The 19016-nt window shown below is 41.5% G+C and overlaps 1 protein-coding gene across 2 annotated transcripts in view; it reads right to left on the reverse strand.

Annotated features, from left to right (window-relative positions):
• The window catches only part of SLC66A2 (solute carrier family 66 member 2), a 73180-nt gene that overhangs the window by 44254 nt on the left and 9910 nt on the right, over positions 1-19016 (reverse strand). The window contains exons 3-4 of one of the 2 annotated variants that reach the window (XM_066189640.1): positions 12792-12925; positions 8517-8570 (exon numbers count right to left, since the gene is read on the reverse strand). In XM_066189640.1, the coding sequence (XP_066045737.1) occupies positions 8517-8570; positions 12792-12925 (188 nt within the window). The remainder of the gene's footprint in view (positions 1-8516; positions 8571-12791; positions 12926-19016) is intronic. The other variant, XM_066189648.1, reaches the window with a different exon arrangement.

A 19016-nucleotide genomic window follows, 5' to 3' on the forward strand; every position in this document is an offset into this window, starting at 1 on the left:
TCCAAATAATTTTATGATTCTATAAATGAGCCCAGTGGTGGGCCACCAAGATGATTAAAGGGCTCAGGTATATGGTGTACATGAAGAGGCTAATAAGACCCATTCAGCTTTAAAAGAAGGGTTCTTCCTCCCTACAACTATCTAAGAGGGGAGTGTGCAGATCATGGAGGCAGGCTCTACTTGAAGGCAGTTGGGGACAGGACAGGAGATAACAGACACAAGTTATAAGAGAAATTCCGATTAGATGGAAGAAAAGCTTTATCATCATGAAGACAGTCAGACACTGCCACAGGTGTCTGTCAGAGAGGTTGTGGAATCTCCATCTCTGGAGATACTCACAACTCACCCAGACAAAGCCCTGAGCAACCTCATATAACTGGACCTGCTTCAAGCAGGAAACTGGATCAAGTAACTTTAGAAATCCCTTCCACACCAAATTTAAAGGATGAAGCTCACCATTCAGATCTAGATGTGACCAAGTATACAACAGCATGTGACAAGCTCAAGAAGTAGGCAACTGCAAAAGCTTCTCACCTCTACCAAACCAAAGCAGTAGCTTCGCTGCAGACATGCTCCCAGATGTGAAGGATGAGCAGACAAACCAGCTGTTTGAATATTTAGATATTTCAGTGCTGATATTATTAAGGCACCTAATTATTCTGGCTCCCACCGAGAAGGAAAAGATTTTTTCAACATCTTTGTTTATTCACTATTTCCACAGCCCTGGAAGCAAGCTCAGCCACTTCTCTGAGGTTCCAGTTGAGTGGCTCAACACTGAAGTTTTGGAAACCCCAGAGCACCCTCGTGTGGCTAGATGTTGCTAGGAGTTCTCCCTCCTCCCTCTGAACTGTGTGAGGCACAAGCAAAATTCACATTTTATTCACAGGTTTATCTCCCCACCGCGCCACCAATTTGGCATGGTTCTTAAGACATAAAATATATTTCTGCTACCACACAGCTCTTCCAACAGACCCTGTTTCAAGTCTCTTCTTCTGACCAGAGCAGAGCTGGATGATAGGCCTGCCGGATGGCTGGTCAGGGGCACCAGCAGCTGGAGCAGGTACCCCAAGCAGCACGCTCCAGAAACACAGTGTTGAACCTTGCTCCTGTGAAGCCTCCAGATATTATTGCTCACGCCAGGCTGGGTAGCAACCTTCACCACCCCTCTCTTTTCTCTCCAGACTGAACAACAGTTTTTCCTCAATTTAAGGTAACACTGAAATTTTTTGGTAGCAGATAAAGATTTTTTTCTTCCCCCCTCCCACTCCCTTTTTTTTTTTTTTTTTTTTTTTTTTTTTTTTTTAAATAAAGACAGGCTGGGAGAACAACAGCTGCACTGCTTCTTTCCAGCTCTCCCAACCACTGCAGTAGGCTCCTCATGCTGCACGGCAAAGAGCAAAGCAAAGCCCCTGACACTGCACACACATCCGTCACTCCACCTAACCCGTGCCTGCCAGTCCATTCCCTTTCTCCTTGCAGCAGATAGGCTCTTGGAACAGGTATGGGCCCTTCACATGCTACATTTAGCCTGACAGATCCTCTTCAACTATAAACACAAGCACCTTAACCTGCATTAACAAGTTCATAAAACAACAACCTACCCACATTTTCATGTCAAAGACATTCAAAAGCAGCAGCAGCAAGGCTGGTGCAAAGAAGGGGTCAATAGCTTAGGTCCAAACATACTGCTCTACCACCAAACAACATCTTACTGAAATAACTAACTCAGCAGAGATTGTACCAGTCTGTGGTTGGCTATTTTCCTACTGTCTGTGGAGCTGAACTCTGAAAGGGAGCTAAATAACAATTTTAAAATGTGGCAGCAGCAGAAACAGAACAGTCCTCCAGGCTCCCTGCCCTGATAACAAGTGAACACAGGTAATTCCTTCTCAAATCCCTGTTTTAGGGATAGAGAATATGTATATTTTTTGATTACCACCAATGACAGAAACTAAGTGATTTAACATGTTATGCAAAGCATTACAAAGCTAATAGTTGACAGAGGAAATTACAAATATTTTATTTACAATCCCACAATAGTTTGGATTGGAAAAGCCTTCTGTAGGACATCTAGTCCACTCTGTTCAACAGTAACTTGTTAAAAATTTAAAAACTGAGGACATTTCATTTTACAAAGTCGTACTTTGAACCTTGCTGATTAAGAATGGGTAAATTTTTTAACTGTGAAGAAAAACCAGTTTGACCACAAGTTACTGTGTGCCCTACAACAAAATATAAACAAAATGTTACTATCCAAATTACACGAGATCAGAATAACCCCTTCAGTCCTTAAGGCTTCAGAGGATTCAGTTTAATAACTAAAAGAAGTTGCATATGGCAGTTCCAATTTCTCAAGTGTTTTGAAAGAGTACTTTTTACAATACAGCTCTCAAAGCACAGGAATGCTACTGCATTTATCACTGAATGCAAAATAATTTGTATAGTGTATCAACTCTGCTGGTGCAAAATGTGTGGATAATATGAAACAATCAGTAGTCACCATCTCCCACACACAAACTAAGGAGAGAAACATTACTGGTCAGATAAGGTTTTCATTGCCAAAGGCACCACCTCTGATCTCTGAGTGAAGCCCAAAAGATGAAATTTTTTTTGTAAAGTTGCCGAACAATAAGTCCAGAAACTAAAATTCATCAATGGTTATCAAAAATTACAGACTCTAGAACTGTTGGTTCATTGCCCACTAAAAATACAACCCAAAATGCAACTCACCCCTCCACGTGCCTTGGAGGGTGTTCATTCCATTCTCCATCCCACAGGCAACCATGACTTGACAGGTGGCAACTATTCTTCCTGCTTAACTGCTGTAACTGATACACAAGTTAAACTTGGAGAAAAGCAGTTTCCAAACTGAAAGGAGCTTGAAGCTCACAGAGCTCTCTTGTGCTACAAGGACTTGCACAGCTGAAAACATTTTTTCCCCAAGTTGTCTATTAAAGCACATTAGGTCTCTGCCTACCAATTCTAGTTTTATCTTAATTTAAGATAAAATATCTAAGTTCCAAAACAAACCCCAAAATCAGTAGGAACCTGTTTGTCCATCATTATACTAACCAAAATTCTGGAAAAAAGGACTAAGAGTTACCACCCAAATAAGACCTCCCTCCTCTGAGTTATGCTACCTACATAAAGAAAACAGCAGGTCAGCAGCAAAAAAACCCTATTTACCTGGCAGATACACATCATTCCATTTTCAGATAACTGGCAGATGCTATGAAGCATGCTGACTAAGAACATAAGACTTCAACTTGAGAAGGAGGAGCCATGTGCTAGCATGAAGTAACAGGTGCTCCACAGCTCTCATACACTACTAAACCAGAAAGCAGAATTAAGGCAGGAGTCCTTGGCATTTCTTGGACTCTAAAAAACGCTGTGCGTTTTTTTGGATTTAAACCACATTTCATCACCTTATCTTTCTCCAAGAGGCAACTCAAGCATCTGTGTTTAGGTAACATAGGCCTGTGACAGCAGGCACCCTATCAAACATGCCTGAGATTCCTGCCCTGTTCTGGAGATAATCGAATCACAGCAGAGCCTGCCCCTGCTGGCTCACACATTCATCTAGTGATCACAAAAAGCGTAAGCAGCATGCTCAGGAGGAAGAAGCAGGGATGCCTGAAATTATGGATTTTGTCTCCATCATGGCCCCATAATGAATTCCTACTTCCCCAGAAATGTCTGAACATTTGCTGATGGGAAGCAGAGAAATAAATCCTTATTTTGCTTTTCCTGTACACAGAGCTTTTGCTTCACCTATTAAAGTATTTTTATCTCAACCCAGGAGTTTTCTTACTTCTAGCCTTCTGTCACTCCCCTCCCACCCACTGCAGGGGAGTGAGTGGGTGGCTCTGCTGGGAAGAGCTGCCTGCAGGGGTGAGCCCACAACACAGGATTACTTCCTACGGCTTAACTACAACTACTGATAAGTCTGCAGCTCATGAATGGAACAATACACACGAGATCCGTTGGAAGACTTGGAACCTATTGCCTCATACTTTACATATTACTGCAGGTAATGTCAGTCCTTTCAACTTCAATTGTCCAGTTCCTCCACACATCCCATGAAAAGAAATACCCTTAGATTTTCTAAAGGTTACCACCTTAACTCTCATGCAAAGCCATTACCTGTCCCTCAGGCCTAAACCCACTACATGCCATGCATTACAAAAGTGACTTGTCCGCCTGGCTCTCTCACCACTTCATCTCTAAGCCAGTGTATTTACTGCAATTCCTCCTCTTCCCTTGCTCCTCTCTCTAGAGAACCACGTGGTCCAGTTGCCTCCAGCACAGGGAAATGAAAAAAAAAAACGAAAATGCATTCCTGACCTCTGTGGTCAGGAATGTGCTTTCACAGCACTCAGGCAGGCAGGAAACAGACCGGCCTCATGCCTCCACCTCACTGCAGAGGGTGTGTGTATTTCTGATCTCTCACCTTAAGGAAACTGCAAACTGCCAGAGGCAGGGATCATATCTGCTCAGAGGCCTCAATAATCATTCTTTGGGTTTCTCCCTTCCCAGCTGTATTTTCTGAAAGCAAAGAGTCTCTCTGAAATACAGAATTTAAAACTTATCCTTCCCTTTTATACCTTCTGAATAATACCAGATAAGCCTGCAAAAAGGTATGCCCTCCTGCTGAACCACTTCCAACATTTTCAAAAGGACAGAAAAGGCAACTTTTATTTTGAGGCCCATTAGCCTCAGGGGCTGAAGAAAGATTTACACTGAATGGAACGTCAAAGCTTGAAAGAGTATCTACTGGGAAACTGGTCCCAGAAGACAGACTGATCCAAACCCATTTTTCTCATGTTTTCTGAAAGAAAATTATTTTAGTGTTGAACTTGCAATGGTTCGGGACAAATTCCCTATGAAAATAAAGGAACAACTTTTTAAATTAAACTATTCCCTCTCTATGTCTGTAGTTTAAAAAAAAAAAAAAAGTTATCTCTTCAATCTTTTCAGTGTGCCAACCATTTCTAAGCTACTTTAAAAAAAATAAATAGTGTTCTATTTCGACTGAATTATTCTGAAATGCTTGAATAGTAAGCAACTTAGACCTCCAGCACAGACTCATACATGTAAAGACAAATTATTTTCCAGACTTATGTTGGTCTCATTTGCAACATCAACTAAACAGAAACCAAAATTATGTATTAAAAAAGAAACCAATGTTTACCACTTAAGTGTTTACTTAAAAAAAATTAAAATTGTCCCTACATCCTTATAATCTCCATTTCTTACTCTCTTTTGTCTCCTGAAAGGTCTAAAAACTGATGCTGAGAAATGGGGAAATAACTGGTCCCATTATACACAGAATTACAACCAAAGTGTCAATGCAGACAGGTGTCATTTTCTCAGGCAAAGCAGACCTGAATTCTTCAATAACTAGAAATCCATCAATTTTTTTTAAATCCTTTTTTTTTAAATTAAAAAAGCAACAAACAAACCACAAAACTAAACACAGCAAAACAAGCAAAAAAAAATCCTTTTGGCATCCTATTTTCTCACAGACATGCTATTACAATCCCTTCTCTGGGACACCTTCCCTGAAATACTAAAAAAAGTACTCTGAAATTAGTCTAATGAGGATACATATAATCCTGGGAAGGAGGATCAAAATCGTACCAAGAACACTTCCATGGTCAGTTATGCACAGACAGAGGTGGTGACAGCCCAGCAATAACTCTGCTCTCGTCGTTCCAGCTGTACAGGGAATTCAACTACTGGGCAGCACAGCACAGAAGTCCAGCACTTTCAATGAAGCCCAGGTGCTGCCCACAACCAGCAAGGAAAGCTGTGCCTCTGCTGTGTCCCTAGCTCTGCTCAGGGTGTTGGGGCAGGACAGAGAAGCACATTGTGCATGTTACTTGCAGAGCAACCCTGGAAAAACACAGTGTTTACCCACAAGCTGTGCAGGATGGCCCCCTGAACCCAAACAGAGCTAACACTGACAAGAAGAAGTCAGAGAGCGGATTAAATAAAGTTTACATCCTTCATGGCACACGTAATGCAGTAGTGCTGTTCTAGAATATGTCAACACTGTGGTGGTGGTGTTGAACAACACAAGCCAGCTGACGCCCTGAGCTAGCTAAAGAGCTCAGAGAGGTAGAAGTGTGAGTTATTCACCAGGCTGTCACACTGCCAGTGGAAACCATGCCGCAGACGGCTGCACCTGCTAAATTCACATTACTATTTTCTCCTCATTATTATGCAGATATAAGTCTGCAAAGTTAACCATACACACATCTTACATTTTTGCCCCCCTAAAAAATGTTTAGTAGTTCAAAATATTTTGCAACACTTATTCGATGAATCTAAGTTTTTGTTGTTTCATTACCACTTTTGGTAATTGTTTTTATTACTTGTGATTTGAAATTTAATGTTATTTGATGAGTTTCAAAGGTTCAGGATTCAGTAATACAACAAGTTTTAAAACCATCTTCAGAGAGGGAAGGAAATCCCAGAAATGTCTTTCAAAATGTTTAACCACCTACTCAGAAGGAAAAATAAATCCAAGAAGTCCCATACACTTTGAGGCTCACCTGCCACACACTGAAACCACTCTGAACAACTTTAAACAATACAGGCTCTTTGGAGCAATGGCAGTGTTTTGTTACTCCTTTAGTGATTTTGTTACCCCAACAGTCTCCAACCCTCAAAGGGCTCAAAATACACCTATGCAATTTGCATTTTAGCAAAACAGATTAATATACTTATTCACATTTGTTGTAAATCATCTCATCATGAAACAAGAAACAAGCAAAAAAACAAATTTCAACTCAACTGCAGCTTATTCAGCCTCAGCAGTTGGCATGCTACCAGGCACTAGGCAGAACTAGATACCAGAATTAGAAAACAAGAAATAAAGCAAAAATCCTCCAGAACTGGAGCTACTTCTTTTTAATCTTTCCTTCGCCAAATGCAGTAACCTTCCCCCACACCCTCAACGCTCTCTCAGTACTGACTGATAGAAAGTCACTTTTAAGAGTTATATGCCAGAGATAAAGGCTTTTTCAGATCACATGTGGAAAAACAGTGGTATTAAGTGGTTTCTTTAACTACTGACAATAAAATAAACCTAAAAGCAATCTCTGGGAGCTCAGCGGGAGTTCAGTTCCTATTCAAAGAGAAGCACCATACAAATGCCCTCTGTATTACTCTAACAAGTTCACCTAAATTTCATTGGTAGCCCAGTATATTTTTAGATTAATTGTTCAACAGCTCTATAACAAAATAGCTTTCATAGACCATCTTCAATTACAAACATAATTTACTACATGACCAGAAAAAGAAAGTAATATAATCATTTCTGAAGCCTAAAAATATATTGAAAAAGTTTTTACACCACTCAAATATTCAAAGGAAATTAAAAAAGCAAATCGTTCTTCTTGAGCAGAAGTTTTAATTAAACCTAATGAATGGAGAACTGAACTCCTACTGAGCTCCCCGACGTTGCTTTTAAGTCTTATTTAACCTAAGCAGGGATGGCCCTATGGCTTCAAGAAAGCACTCAGGTTAATACCACTCTTGGGCAGTTTCTCAGAGCTAACTACAGCTGGATTAACTGCATGTTGAGAAATACAGAGACACTCCTTTTGCCACAATAATGTTCTTCTGTGCCCTGGATATTGCCAGTTGATCCCTCACTAACTCAGGAACTGCAGCAGAACACAACTGGTACCAATGGAAGATTCTGAATCAGTTCAGTTAAAACCAGTCTAAAAGTTGACTTCTGTGTCAGCATAACTTCTTTGATGCAATACCCCAACTAATTTAAAAGAAAATTACAATTACTTGATTAAACTCGTCATTCCAAACTATTAAGAGTGGAAAAAATACTGCAAGACTGGTTTGCACCTAAAATTTCCTGTTCCTTAGGTAAATTAAACAACATAGATTTCAACTCTGAAACTGAAGATTGGAAGCTCTCACCTCCTTGGGTATTACTAATTCCCAAATAGCAATTTTGAGGCTGCTCTATAATGAAAAAGAGGAATATTCACAAGGATGCAGGCACTTGGCTTGAATATCAAGTGTTGTGTGAAATTTCTTATCTAACATTCTGCACACTGCTGAAAGATACTTCTGTGTATTTCCTGGTTTCCTCCAGCGTTAGAGCTGAAAGAGGACAACTGAGTCTAAAGAGGTGGATCTCTGTATCAAGTAATATTTTTTTTTGTCCAGCTTGGGGAAGGACTAAGGAAGATATCCTTGAGACATACAGTGTGGTCAATTCAACTGCCTTCAAAGAACTGGTTTCTGAAATGGAGCTGAAAGCATCTTTTCCTCTTTTCCATGAAAGCTAAAAGTGAGCAGGTGAAAAATTAAAGGAAAAAAAAAATCAGACAGCACATTTTAGTATTTCAAGAAAAGGTAATGCAAACATTCTCCATGGAAATGATCATGCAGTCATTTCCAAAAATGATCACAAAAAGTAGCAAATCATGAAATATGTAGTTAAGGGGACAACTTCATGCAGAATGGGTTTGTACAGTACATACCCAGATAGGATCTCTTGGGAGGTGCTTTGATTTCTTCATCCTTACTATCTGCAGCTACATAAAAAAAAGAGTTGAAGGGGAAAAAAAAAGAAAGGAAAGATAGACTTTTATGATTAAATGCAACAGTGGTTATTTGAGTAACAGTTTAGTCAGTTAGTACATTTTATTCATTAAAAAATAATAGCCAGACCAAAACATGCCAGAAATTTTAGTCCCTATGCTTTCTTTAAGGCTCCCACCCCACAATGTTAAGATAAGACTGAGCAGTAGAAGTCCCAGAACAGTGTCAGTGCACAACCCAACAGCAGTGTACCTATGAGAGGAAAATAAAGGCTTAAAAAACCAATGAAATAGACAGCTTGATTCTTACTTTAGACTACATAAACTCTAACTTTTCAAGATCAGAGAAACAAGCTGTTACCTCAGCAACATTGGGTGTGTGTATATGTATGTACAGACAGCTGAGACAGTAGTTGCCTTGCCTGTCTCTGGTGGAAAATGCTGTTCAAAAATACTGTCACAAAGCTCAACATCAAGAAGGACAGAACAGACCTCAACTGCAACCATGCTGCATTTTTCACCCTAACCTTCCTCTGACAGTTGAAAACCACATACAAGAGAGTTTTCCAGTGCCAAAACCAAAGCTCTTTAAAGGATCAGAGTGCTATAATAAGATACAAGTTATAAAGCAGATTAGGTCAACCAGCAAAACTAGATTAATGACAAGAGGAAATCATCTTCATGTAAAAACACAGAAGACCCTGTTCTACTTGCGCAGCCTGGGCTGCACAAGCAAGGAGAGATGTCCAACCGTCTCCTTTGAGCAAATGCTGTCCACTGGTTTTCAGTATAGTTCACATTCAGGGAGCTCAAAAATCTGTGCCAATGTCTTGTGCATAACTAGAATCTTTGTTGGAGACAGGTGGGAGGCTGATTTGGGGAAAGACAAAGAAGGTTCTTCATAGAACCTTCATTCTTCCAAGAATATGAAGAAACCGCTCTGGCCTGCCAACATTCCCAAAAGTAACCAGATGTTTTCAGCTGTCTGTATCTATTACCACCTTGCTTCAGCCACCTCTTGGCTTTCAAGTCAAGACATAGCACAAGCACCTTTTTGCATTTCACTATTCAGCTCTTTAGCATAGTAGCACCATCATGCCCCAAAATACTACAATAATTTGGAGAAAAAACAATAACCACAAAATTAACAAGAACTCTGGACCTTTCTGTACTGAGCCAACAATGCAGCATACATATGGCTGCACAGATACAACTTTAAAACAAATATGGAAAACTATCATTACCACATCAATGGCACCAGGAAATCTGCACTAGAACAGTTAAGATGCAGTGAGGTTAAATACAGGATAAAAGATGAGAAGCTATTGTTCATGCCTGCTGATTTCACCAGAAGAGACTCCATGTAGCTTTCAAGGCATTCATATAAAGGGGAGAGAATTGTCCTGTCACTGGAGGTTTTAAAATCAAATTGGGGTATGTGCTAGTTTTGTACTTTGCCTAGTTTGGGTGCTGGCTTTTCCCAATCTGAATTGTTAAAAACAGGCTACACAGTCCAAGTTTTAAAAAAAAAGTAATAGAACAGCTGGATATATGAAGAGCACTTGCTCTGTTTTCAACCAGTATGTACTGAAAGATGAAGTCTGTGTATCCCAAACGAAAAAAATCAGAGAAGGCAACAACAGCACAAAGATGGGTTGCACCACTTTCAACTTAATTTCATTTTGCAATACTAAACGGGAGCGGGGGAAAATCCTGTAATTGAGAAGTAAGTGTGAGAAGTGAAAAAATTTAAGAAAACTCACATAATCTTTTTAAGTTCTCTATATATAGAGTCTAAAAAAAAATCAAACATTACTACAAAAATCTAGGGAGACAGCATTTTTCATGCTATGATAGTTATCCTACAAATCAAAGTACAAGCAAATTGACTGAATGGCTTTATATGTTCTGAATAGTTATTGACATTTTGGGTATTTTAAGACAGTAATACCACAAAACAGGCCAAAATATACAGAACAAGTCAGGATTTGAAGAGACTGCTTCTTAATGCATCAAGATAGGAAGCAAATTCCTTCTGAACTAGTTATTACTTAAGGGACCTAATTTCTGAGAAAAATAAAAACAAAAGGAAAAGCAGCAATTCCCACATAACTGAAAACACACTGCTAAGCATATACTTATGCCACTTGGAAGAAATACCACATTTAACAATAATATAAGAAAACAGCAAATTCCCTTCCACGGAAATATTCAATTATTTCTAAGTATTTTAGATTATTTTGCCAAAACATTCAAAGGGAGGACAGAAAAGAAAAACGTTTAAAATGAAGACCAACCATGTGAGAAATAACTATTATATTATCGTACAGAAATGGTGTACCTTCCCTCAGGGTTCTGCAAGGTTAACCAAAACAATGACTTCAAACCTAGCTCTTCACTGCCCCAGTAAGTTATGAGGAAAGAAAGTAAGTACACAGATTTAGCAGCTTGCCTAGATGGCCATAAAAATTTAGAGATAAGATTAGGTGTATGATTAGAAACACAGTTCTCACTCCTACTCATATCGTGCTCGAAACCTATCATTCTGTCCAGCTTGAAAGGAGCTTTGTATGCATCTGTATGTTTATTCTGAGCCCTCATACAGCTTTCCTTACTAAAAATCAATCCCATGAAAGAAAAATATTCCAACTATTCTCAGTGTTTGTGAGAGGATGCAAGCCTTTCAATGAAAACAAATAATTAAAGACCACAAGTGGGTAAAAATTAGTCTCTCAAATTCCATATGACAAACTGAGTTTTAGGAAAAAGGATTAAATAACACAATGCAACCGTAAGGAGTTTCTGACATCTATCAAGGGAAGAATTGATTGCCCCTTAGGAGATTGCACGTCTTTCAGGGAGAGTTGCTTAAAAGAGCAGTATATATTAAACTGAAGAGCCTCCCTTTTCTGTCCAAAGGTTACTGAAGGAGCCTGCAAATGTGCGTGTATAAATGTGCACAAGAACAATTTCCTCTCAGAAAGAGCAAACAGAGAAACCTCTCCATCACTCCACAAAATGATAACACAAACAGCAGAGGAGGAAGAAAGCATACATGCCCCTCCCAAATGCTTCCTGGATTTTATCTGCTGCTAAATCTGGCTGAAAGTAGTTTTTAAAGTTGTTCATCCTGCCAGACTGAAAACCCCAGTGAACACAGCAGCTTGTGTTCAGAAGCTGGAGCATAGCTCCTCTTCTACATGAATTCACTTACCTGAATAGTTTCTCATTACACTCCACAATCAGCAGGAATGGAAGTAGCTTCCTTAACTATTAGATAAATTACCCTACTGCACAGCCAGGAGTTGCTGCCTTCTAATGATGGCTGTGGGTATCTGGAATTGGATCAGACCCTCAATTATTAGACAGTGTGGAAGAGAACAGATGGAGAGAATAAATTATGCATCCTTAATGGCAAAACAACTGACAGAAAGCTGACAGTGTTAATTCTGTTCTTGCTGGTAATAAGCTGTTACATAAAATGTTGTAAGTCAAAGTCAACACAGAGAAACAAAAACCTACCCGTCTCACATTTTTTATCTGCAGGGAAAAAAGCAAGGTATTTGCACAAAGACTGAACCTTTTATTAAGTAGAGAATAATAGTCTGACCCAACTGAAAGTATCAAAATTAACCAAAATAAAGAATGTGGGAAAATTCCAATAAATCCCAACTAATCCCTCACTAAAGCCAAAGGAAATGGTACACAAAGAGATAGTTTTGCAACTATGATAAGAAGCACCTGGGTTTTTGACAGTCAGTAAATCAAGTAAATAGAAAATTATATTAGGTACAAAAGCAAATGTTTGCAATTACAACATTTAGATAATAGTGTAAGTTCATAACTAAAAACGTGGTTAAAAGTACAGCTGAAGAAAATAACTTCTTACCCCAGCCAAGATCTTTAAAAGAAATCCAGGCTAGCAAAACAGTGTAACAATCAGCTCTATATTCAGAATGTGATGTGAAACATTAGGGAGAACTCCAATTTCTACACTGAACCAAGACCTGTCTGAAATAAAATTTCAGCTGTATATTTTTATCCAGAAAATAGGCAGTTTAAAAAAAAAAAGTTCGGAAAGTGCTACAGTGAGGAGACTGTTCAGAAGGTGTTACAGTGGGGAAACTGAATTGCCAGACAGAACTTTTGTACTAAGCAGAGTACACCATATTTTCAGAAATATTTATCCTAAAAAAGCCAATTCCTGTCACTGACCTGCAAAAGAGCGGCGTTTCACATTCAGCTCATTGGACACACGAACTTCAGTGCACAGCTTCAGCATCAGTAACATCGTAATGATCATGATAATGCTCTGCCACAAAAGCGGGGATTCAAAACGCCTTCCAAACCTAAAAGAGGAAAAGAAAGTACGTGAAACATCTAAGCACTGGAAAAGGAAATGGTAACAGGAACAGGTATGGAAGACTGAGGAAGTCAGAGCCACCAGACAGACCTAGTTGCATATACAGTAGCTCAGAGCAGAAGTATCTGAGAACCTTATTTCAACATCCCAGTGGACTGATCCTAGAGATGCTGAAGAAAGAACTTTAAGTCTTTGCTTCAAAAGCCAATAGCAAACCTATTGTTTTGAAAGGAGAATCACATTCATTAAGCAGTAAGTCAGTACCGAGAGACCAGAGAGTTCTGCCACATTAATACCAGTTATGTGTGCTCTCCACACACACACTCCAAAGATTTCACATGGACTTCTGTGCAAAATTTCCCTTTATCAATTTTACATTTCTAAATTTAGTCATAAAAACAACAGCATTTGCCCTATGAAGAAATAAATACCCACAGCCCTGTCTAGACATGAGTGGAAAAGCCAGGTTTTCAGTACACACCAACTATTTAATGATTTTTTGTCTTATTTGGACCAAGTCAGGGCAAAGTAAGGAAGTACAAATGACGTGTCATGGAGCTTCCGAGCACTTCCTTCACACAACAGAGAAGGTGTACTTGGATTGTGGCCAGTCTTGACTGAAGAGCTTACTCTTAAGTACCTTACAGTATCTTAAGAATCTTACAGATTCTGCTGTAGGAAAAGGAGAACCCTTCAGTGAAGATCATTAATGCCACAAAATCCTCTTCCTACATTACTTGATGAAAGCTCAGCAATCCCCAACACGCTCAGTAAGTGCATAAGGGGTAAAGGATGGAAGCTTATCCTATGCAGCCCTCAAAGCACATTGCATTTACAACAGGAAGGTGACACACACATGACAGTGAGCTGCTTCTCTGTGCTCAGTTCTGCCAGGTTTTATGCCTTGAAGAGAGATGCTGAGGAAATTATTTGGTCAGAACATATTGCTGTGCTCCCCAGCTCCCCCACCTGCACCGTGAGGCACACAGGCTCTTTCTAAATTTCCTAACAGCACAGTGTCCTGGGTTGAAGTATATTCTATCACCATCTTCATAAACTGTTGAAACCAGGTGAGGCGGTGCTCCCTTCCTCCTCCACTCTGGCTTATCTTCTGTTAATGGGCCCATCAGCACCTTTGCTACACAGCTCACAGATAACCCCCTCCTGGACTACCTCCTGTTAATGGGCTCATCAGGCCTTATCACATGACTCACAATCCCATTGTGAAATGCTCTGCCCAGAGGGAGGAACCAAGCATTCCAGCCTGGATATAAGCTGAGACTCTGAACACCAGAGGGGCGCTTACCCACTGGATTCCCGGAGGACCCGAGCTACCAGACCTTCCTACAAGATCACTGCTTCAGGAAGACCACCTCATCTAGACTGCTTCCATCACTCCGCTCAGGTTGTATTCTGACTCTGTCAGTGGTCTTTTGTATTATTGCATCTATTTTATTTTACTTTCTTTTCTTTTTTTTTTTCCTATTAAATTGTATCTCTGACTTGGAGCCTCTCATTTGTTTTGCTTTCAAACCACTACATTTTTGGCGCCCAACGTGGGGCACAAGGCACTGAGAAAAGTCAGAATTACAATTTTGCATTGAAGAAGACACCTGTTCGCTATGATGCTCAATATGCTTACATGTGTCTTATATCTACCTCTCTATATTTTTCCACAACTAGGGCACTATCTGCCAGTCTTAATGCTCTTGTGTAAACCAGCGTATAGTACTAAAATTGCTTTAGTGGTCTATTATGTCCATTGCTTGATAAACTCCGAGGCAATGAACATTATTCAGAATATACACCCTGTTTTGTTTTCTTGTTCTAGTCTAGGATGCTACATCTGGGGCCTCAACAATCTCACCCAGCCCCTGTGGGGAGGGGTGAAGAATGATTTTTTCCAGCTTTTCAGGCATGACACAGCAGTTTTTGAAAATATGGAGTACCCTCTGGATGCCAAGAACAGCATGATGTTGTTTTAGTCCTGCTTTGTCTTCTCTGCATGGCCCGCACCATGCTTAGAATCAAAACACTACATGGTGTGATACAGCATGTTCTGAAGGAAGAAGAAGAGGGAAAAAGAAGCAGAGCAACAGTATCAGTGTCTACACAGAGTGTCTCAGAGGCGAAAGGAACCAAAGGCAAGGCAACAGTGTCCTCATCTACACAGACCCTCACAGAAGAGAAAGAAGCCAAAAGTGAGGCAACAGTGTCCACATCTATGCAGACTGTCACAGAAGAGAAAGAGACCAAAGGTGCCATCAGCATCTCCACACAAACCATCACCAAACCGGAACAGCCTAAACCAGTAGCAGTTGCCCCCGTTCAGAAGAAGAAATCAAGAACCAAATCAGTCCGCATAGTGACTGATGAGGGTGCAGCAGGACCTTCACACTCAGCAGAAGAGACAGAGCCAGAAATCATCACTCGCTCTCTATCTCTGGGTGAGCTGCGTGACCTGTGAAGGGAATTCACCCACCAGACCAACGAGTCCATCCTGACCTGACTGCTCCGCATCTGGGACGCTGCAGCCAATGACACCATTATAGATGGAAGTGAGGCCAAGCAACTGGGATCGCTGTCCCGGGATGTGGTCATTGACCAGGGGATTGGGAAAAGCCAAAAACCTCTCAGCCTCTAGCAGCGACTGCTAACAAGTGTGAAGGATAGATACCTTTGTAAAGAAGACCTCCAAGTGCACCAAGAAAAATAGAACACAATAGAACAAGGTATCCGATGCCTGAGGAAATTGGCTGTGTTGGAGATCATTTTTTCAGAAGATGAGAGATTTCCTAAAAACTCAGATGGTGTCCAGTGCACATCACGGATGTGGTTGAGATTTGCATGGCTTGGACCCGAGATGTACTCACGTTACCTGACAACACTACAATGGAGGAAAGGTGAGGACAGGGTAGGTGTCTTGGCTAATAAACTAAGGTGAGGACAGGGTAGGTGTCTTGGCTAATAAACTAAGAATTTACAAGGACACTGTCACTGCCCCAGTTCATACCCATGTCTCGTCTGTGGAAACAAGACTGGCTGAGCAAGTCGGGAGCTTGATTGAAGAAGGCCATCAGAAACTGAAAAAAGAACTTAAGGAAAAAATTTACCATATCCAACCGGAGCCAATGAGAGTCTCTGCCATTAGAAGCAGGCACTCCCCAGCCAGGGAGAGAGAATACACACCACAAGGCAACCTCTGGTCTTTTCTTCAGGAGCATAGAGAAGACATGAGGAAGTGGGACGAAAAACCCACCTCCCCCTTAGCAGCCCGGGTATGTGAACTGAAAAAAGAAACACCTACCACAAAGAACCCATCTAGAATCAATGTTGCTCTGGTCTCTCGTGCACAGAACTCCAGACAGTACAGGAATGATGATATGACTGATCCTCTTGAAGGAACCTCAAAAACATATTTACAAAAAGAGAGCAATGTATGCCATGACCAGGAATAGGGGGGCCCTGCCTCTAGCCAGGTAGAAGAAAGAGACAATCGGATCTACTAGACTGTGTGGATCCGATGGCCTGAAACATCTGACCCACAAAGATATACAGCTCTAGTTGATAACGGTGCTCAGTGTACTCTGATGCCATCAAGGTATGTGGGAGTGGAACCCATTTTCATTTCTGGAGTGACAAGAAGATCCCAAGAGCTGACTGTACTGGAAGCTGAAGTAAGTCTAACTAGAAAAAAATGGCAGAAACACCCCATTGTGACTGGTCCAGAAGCCCCATGCATTTTAGGCATAGACTATCTCAAAAATGGGTATTTCAAAGACCCAAAAGGATACCGCTGGGTTTTTGGCATAGCTGCTCTAAAGACAGAAGGCATCAGACAACTGAGTACCTTGTCTGGACTCTCAGACGACCCCTCTGCTGTGAGACTACTGAAAGTTGAAGAACAACAGGTGCCGATCGCCAGAGCAACAGTGCACTGTCGGCAATATCGCACTGACAGAGATTCTGTGATCCCCATCCATAAAATGATTCGTGAGCTAGAGAGCCAAAGAGTAGTAAGCAAGGCTCGTTCACCCTTTAATAGCCCTATATGGCCCGTGCGTAAGTCCAGTAGAGAATAGAAAATGACAGTAGATTACCGTGACCTAAATGAAGTCACACCACCACTGAGCGCTGCTGTACCAGACATGTTAGAGCTTCAGTATGAGCTGAAATCCAAAGCAGCAAAATAGTATGCAACAATTAATATTGCAAATGCCTTTTTCTCCATTCCTCTGGCAGCAGAATGCAGGCTTCAGTTTGCCTTCACCTAGAGGGGCGTGCAGTACACCTAGAACCGACTGCCCCAAGAATGGAAGCACAGTCCCACCATTTGCCATGAACTGAACCAAATTACACTAAAAAAAAGTGAGGCTCCAGAACACCTGCAATACATTGACGACATTATCGTGTAAAGAAACACAGCAACAGAAGTCTTTGAGAAGGGAGAGAAGATCGTTCAGATTCTCCTGAAGGCTGGCTTCGCCATCAAGAGAAGCAAAGTCAAAGGACCTGCTCAAAAGATCCAGTTTCTAAGAGTGAAGTGGCAAGATAGATGGCGTCAGATTACCACCAAAGTCATCAATAAGATCACTGCAATGTCTCCACCGACCAAAAGAAAAGAAACACAAGCTTTCCTAGGTGCCATAGGCTTCTGGAGGATGCACATTCCCAAGTATAGCCAAATTGTGAGCCCTCTCTACCTTGTTACCCGCAAGAAGAACGATTTCCACTGGGGCCCAGAACAGCAGCAAGCTTTTGCCCAGATCAAGCAGGAAATCGCTCATGCGGTAGCCCTTAGCCCAGTCAAGACGGGATCAGAGGTGAAAAATGTGCTTTACTCTGCAGCCAGGAGCCATGGTCTGTCATGGAGCCTTTGGCAGAAAGTGCCAGATGAGACTCGAGGACAACCACTGAGATTCTGGAGCCAAAGCTACAGAGGATCCGAAGCCAACTACACTCCCACAGAGAAGAAAATCTTAGCCGCCTATGAAAGAGTCCAAGTTGCCTCAAAAGTGATTGGTACTGAAGCGCAGCTGCTTCTGGCACCTCGACTACTGGTGCTGGGGTGGATGTTCAAGAGAAAGGTTCCTACCACACATCACGCCACTGACACCACGTGGAGCAAATGGATCGCCCTGATCACGCAGCGCGCCCGTATTGGAAACCTGAATCACCCTGGGATTCTAGAAATTATAACAAACTGGCCTGAAGGTGAGACCTTTAGATTATCCTCTGAAGAAGAGGAGGAGCAAGTGACACGGGCCGAAGAAGCCCCACCATACAACAAGCTACCGAAGAGTGAGACACGATATGCCCTTTTCACCGACAGTTCCTTCCGAATTGTAAGTACCAACCGGAAATAGAAAGCTGCTGTATGGAGCCCCACACGACAAGTTGCACAAGCTACCGACAGAGAAGGTAGATCAAGTCAAGTCGCAGAGTTCAAAGCTGTCCAGCTGGCTTTGGATATTGCTGAACGAGAGAAGTAGCCAAGGCTCTATCTCTACACTGACTCGTGAATAGTAGCTAATGCTCTGTAGAGATGGCTGGACCGCTAGAAAAAGGCCAACTAGCAGTGCAGAAGGAAACCCATCTGGACTGCTAAGATTTGGCAAAACATCACCACCCGAGTAGAAAAGCTGACCGTGAAGGTTCGACACATAGATGCGCACATACCCAAGAGTCGAGCTAATGAAGAACATCATAACAACGAGCAGGTGGATCGAGCTGCCAAAGTGAAAGTATCACAAGTTGATCTAGACTGGCAGCACAAAGGAAAATTATTCCTAGCTCGTTGGGCTCATGATGCCTCTGGTCACCAAGGGAGAGATGCAACATATCGATGGGCTCGTGACCAAGGGGTGGACATTACTATGGACAGCACCTCCCAAGCTATCCATGACTGCGAGACCTGTGCTGCAATCAAACAAGCCAAGCGAGTGAAGCCTCTGTGGTATGGTGGACGATGGTCAAAGTATAGGTATGGGGAAGCCTAGCAAATTAACTACATCACCCTTCCCCAAACCCGCCAAGGCAAGCGCTACGTGCTCACCATGGTAGAAGCAACCACTGGA

Source organism: Chamaea fasciata, unplaced genomic scaffold, assembly GCF_029207755.1.
Source record: "Chamaea fasciata isolate MVZ Bird 193981 ecotype frontalis unplaced genomic scaffold, bChaFas1.0.hap1 SCAF_1, whole genome shotgun sequence".
Taxonomy (NCBI): Eukaryota; Metazoa; Chordata; class Aves; order Passeriformes; family Sylviidae; genus Chamaea; species Chamaea fasciata.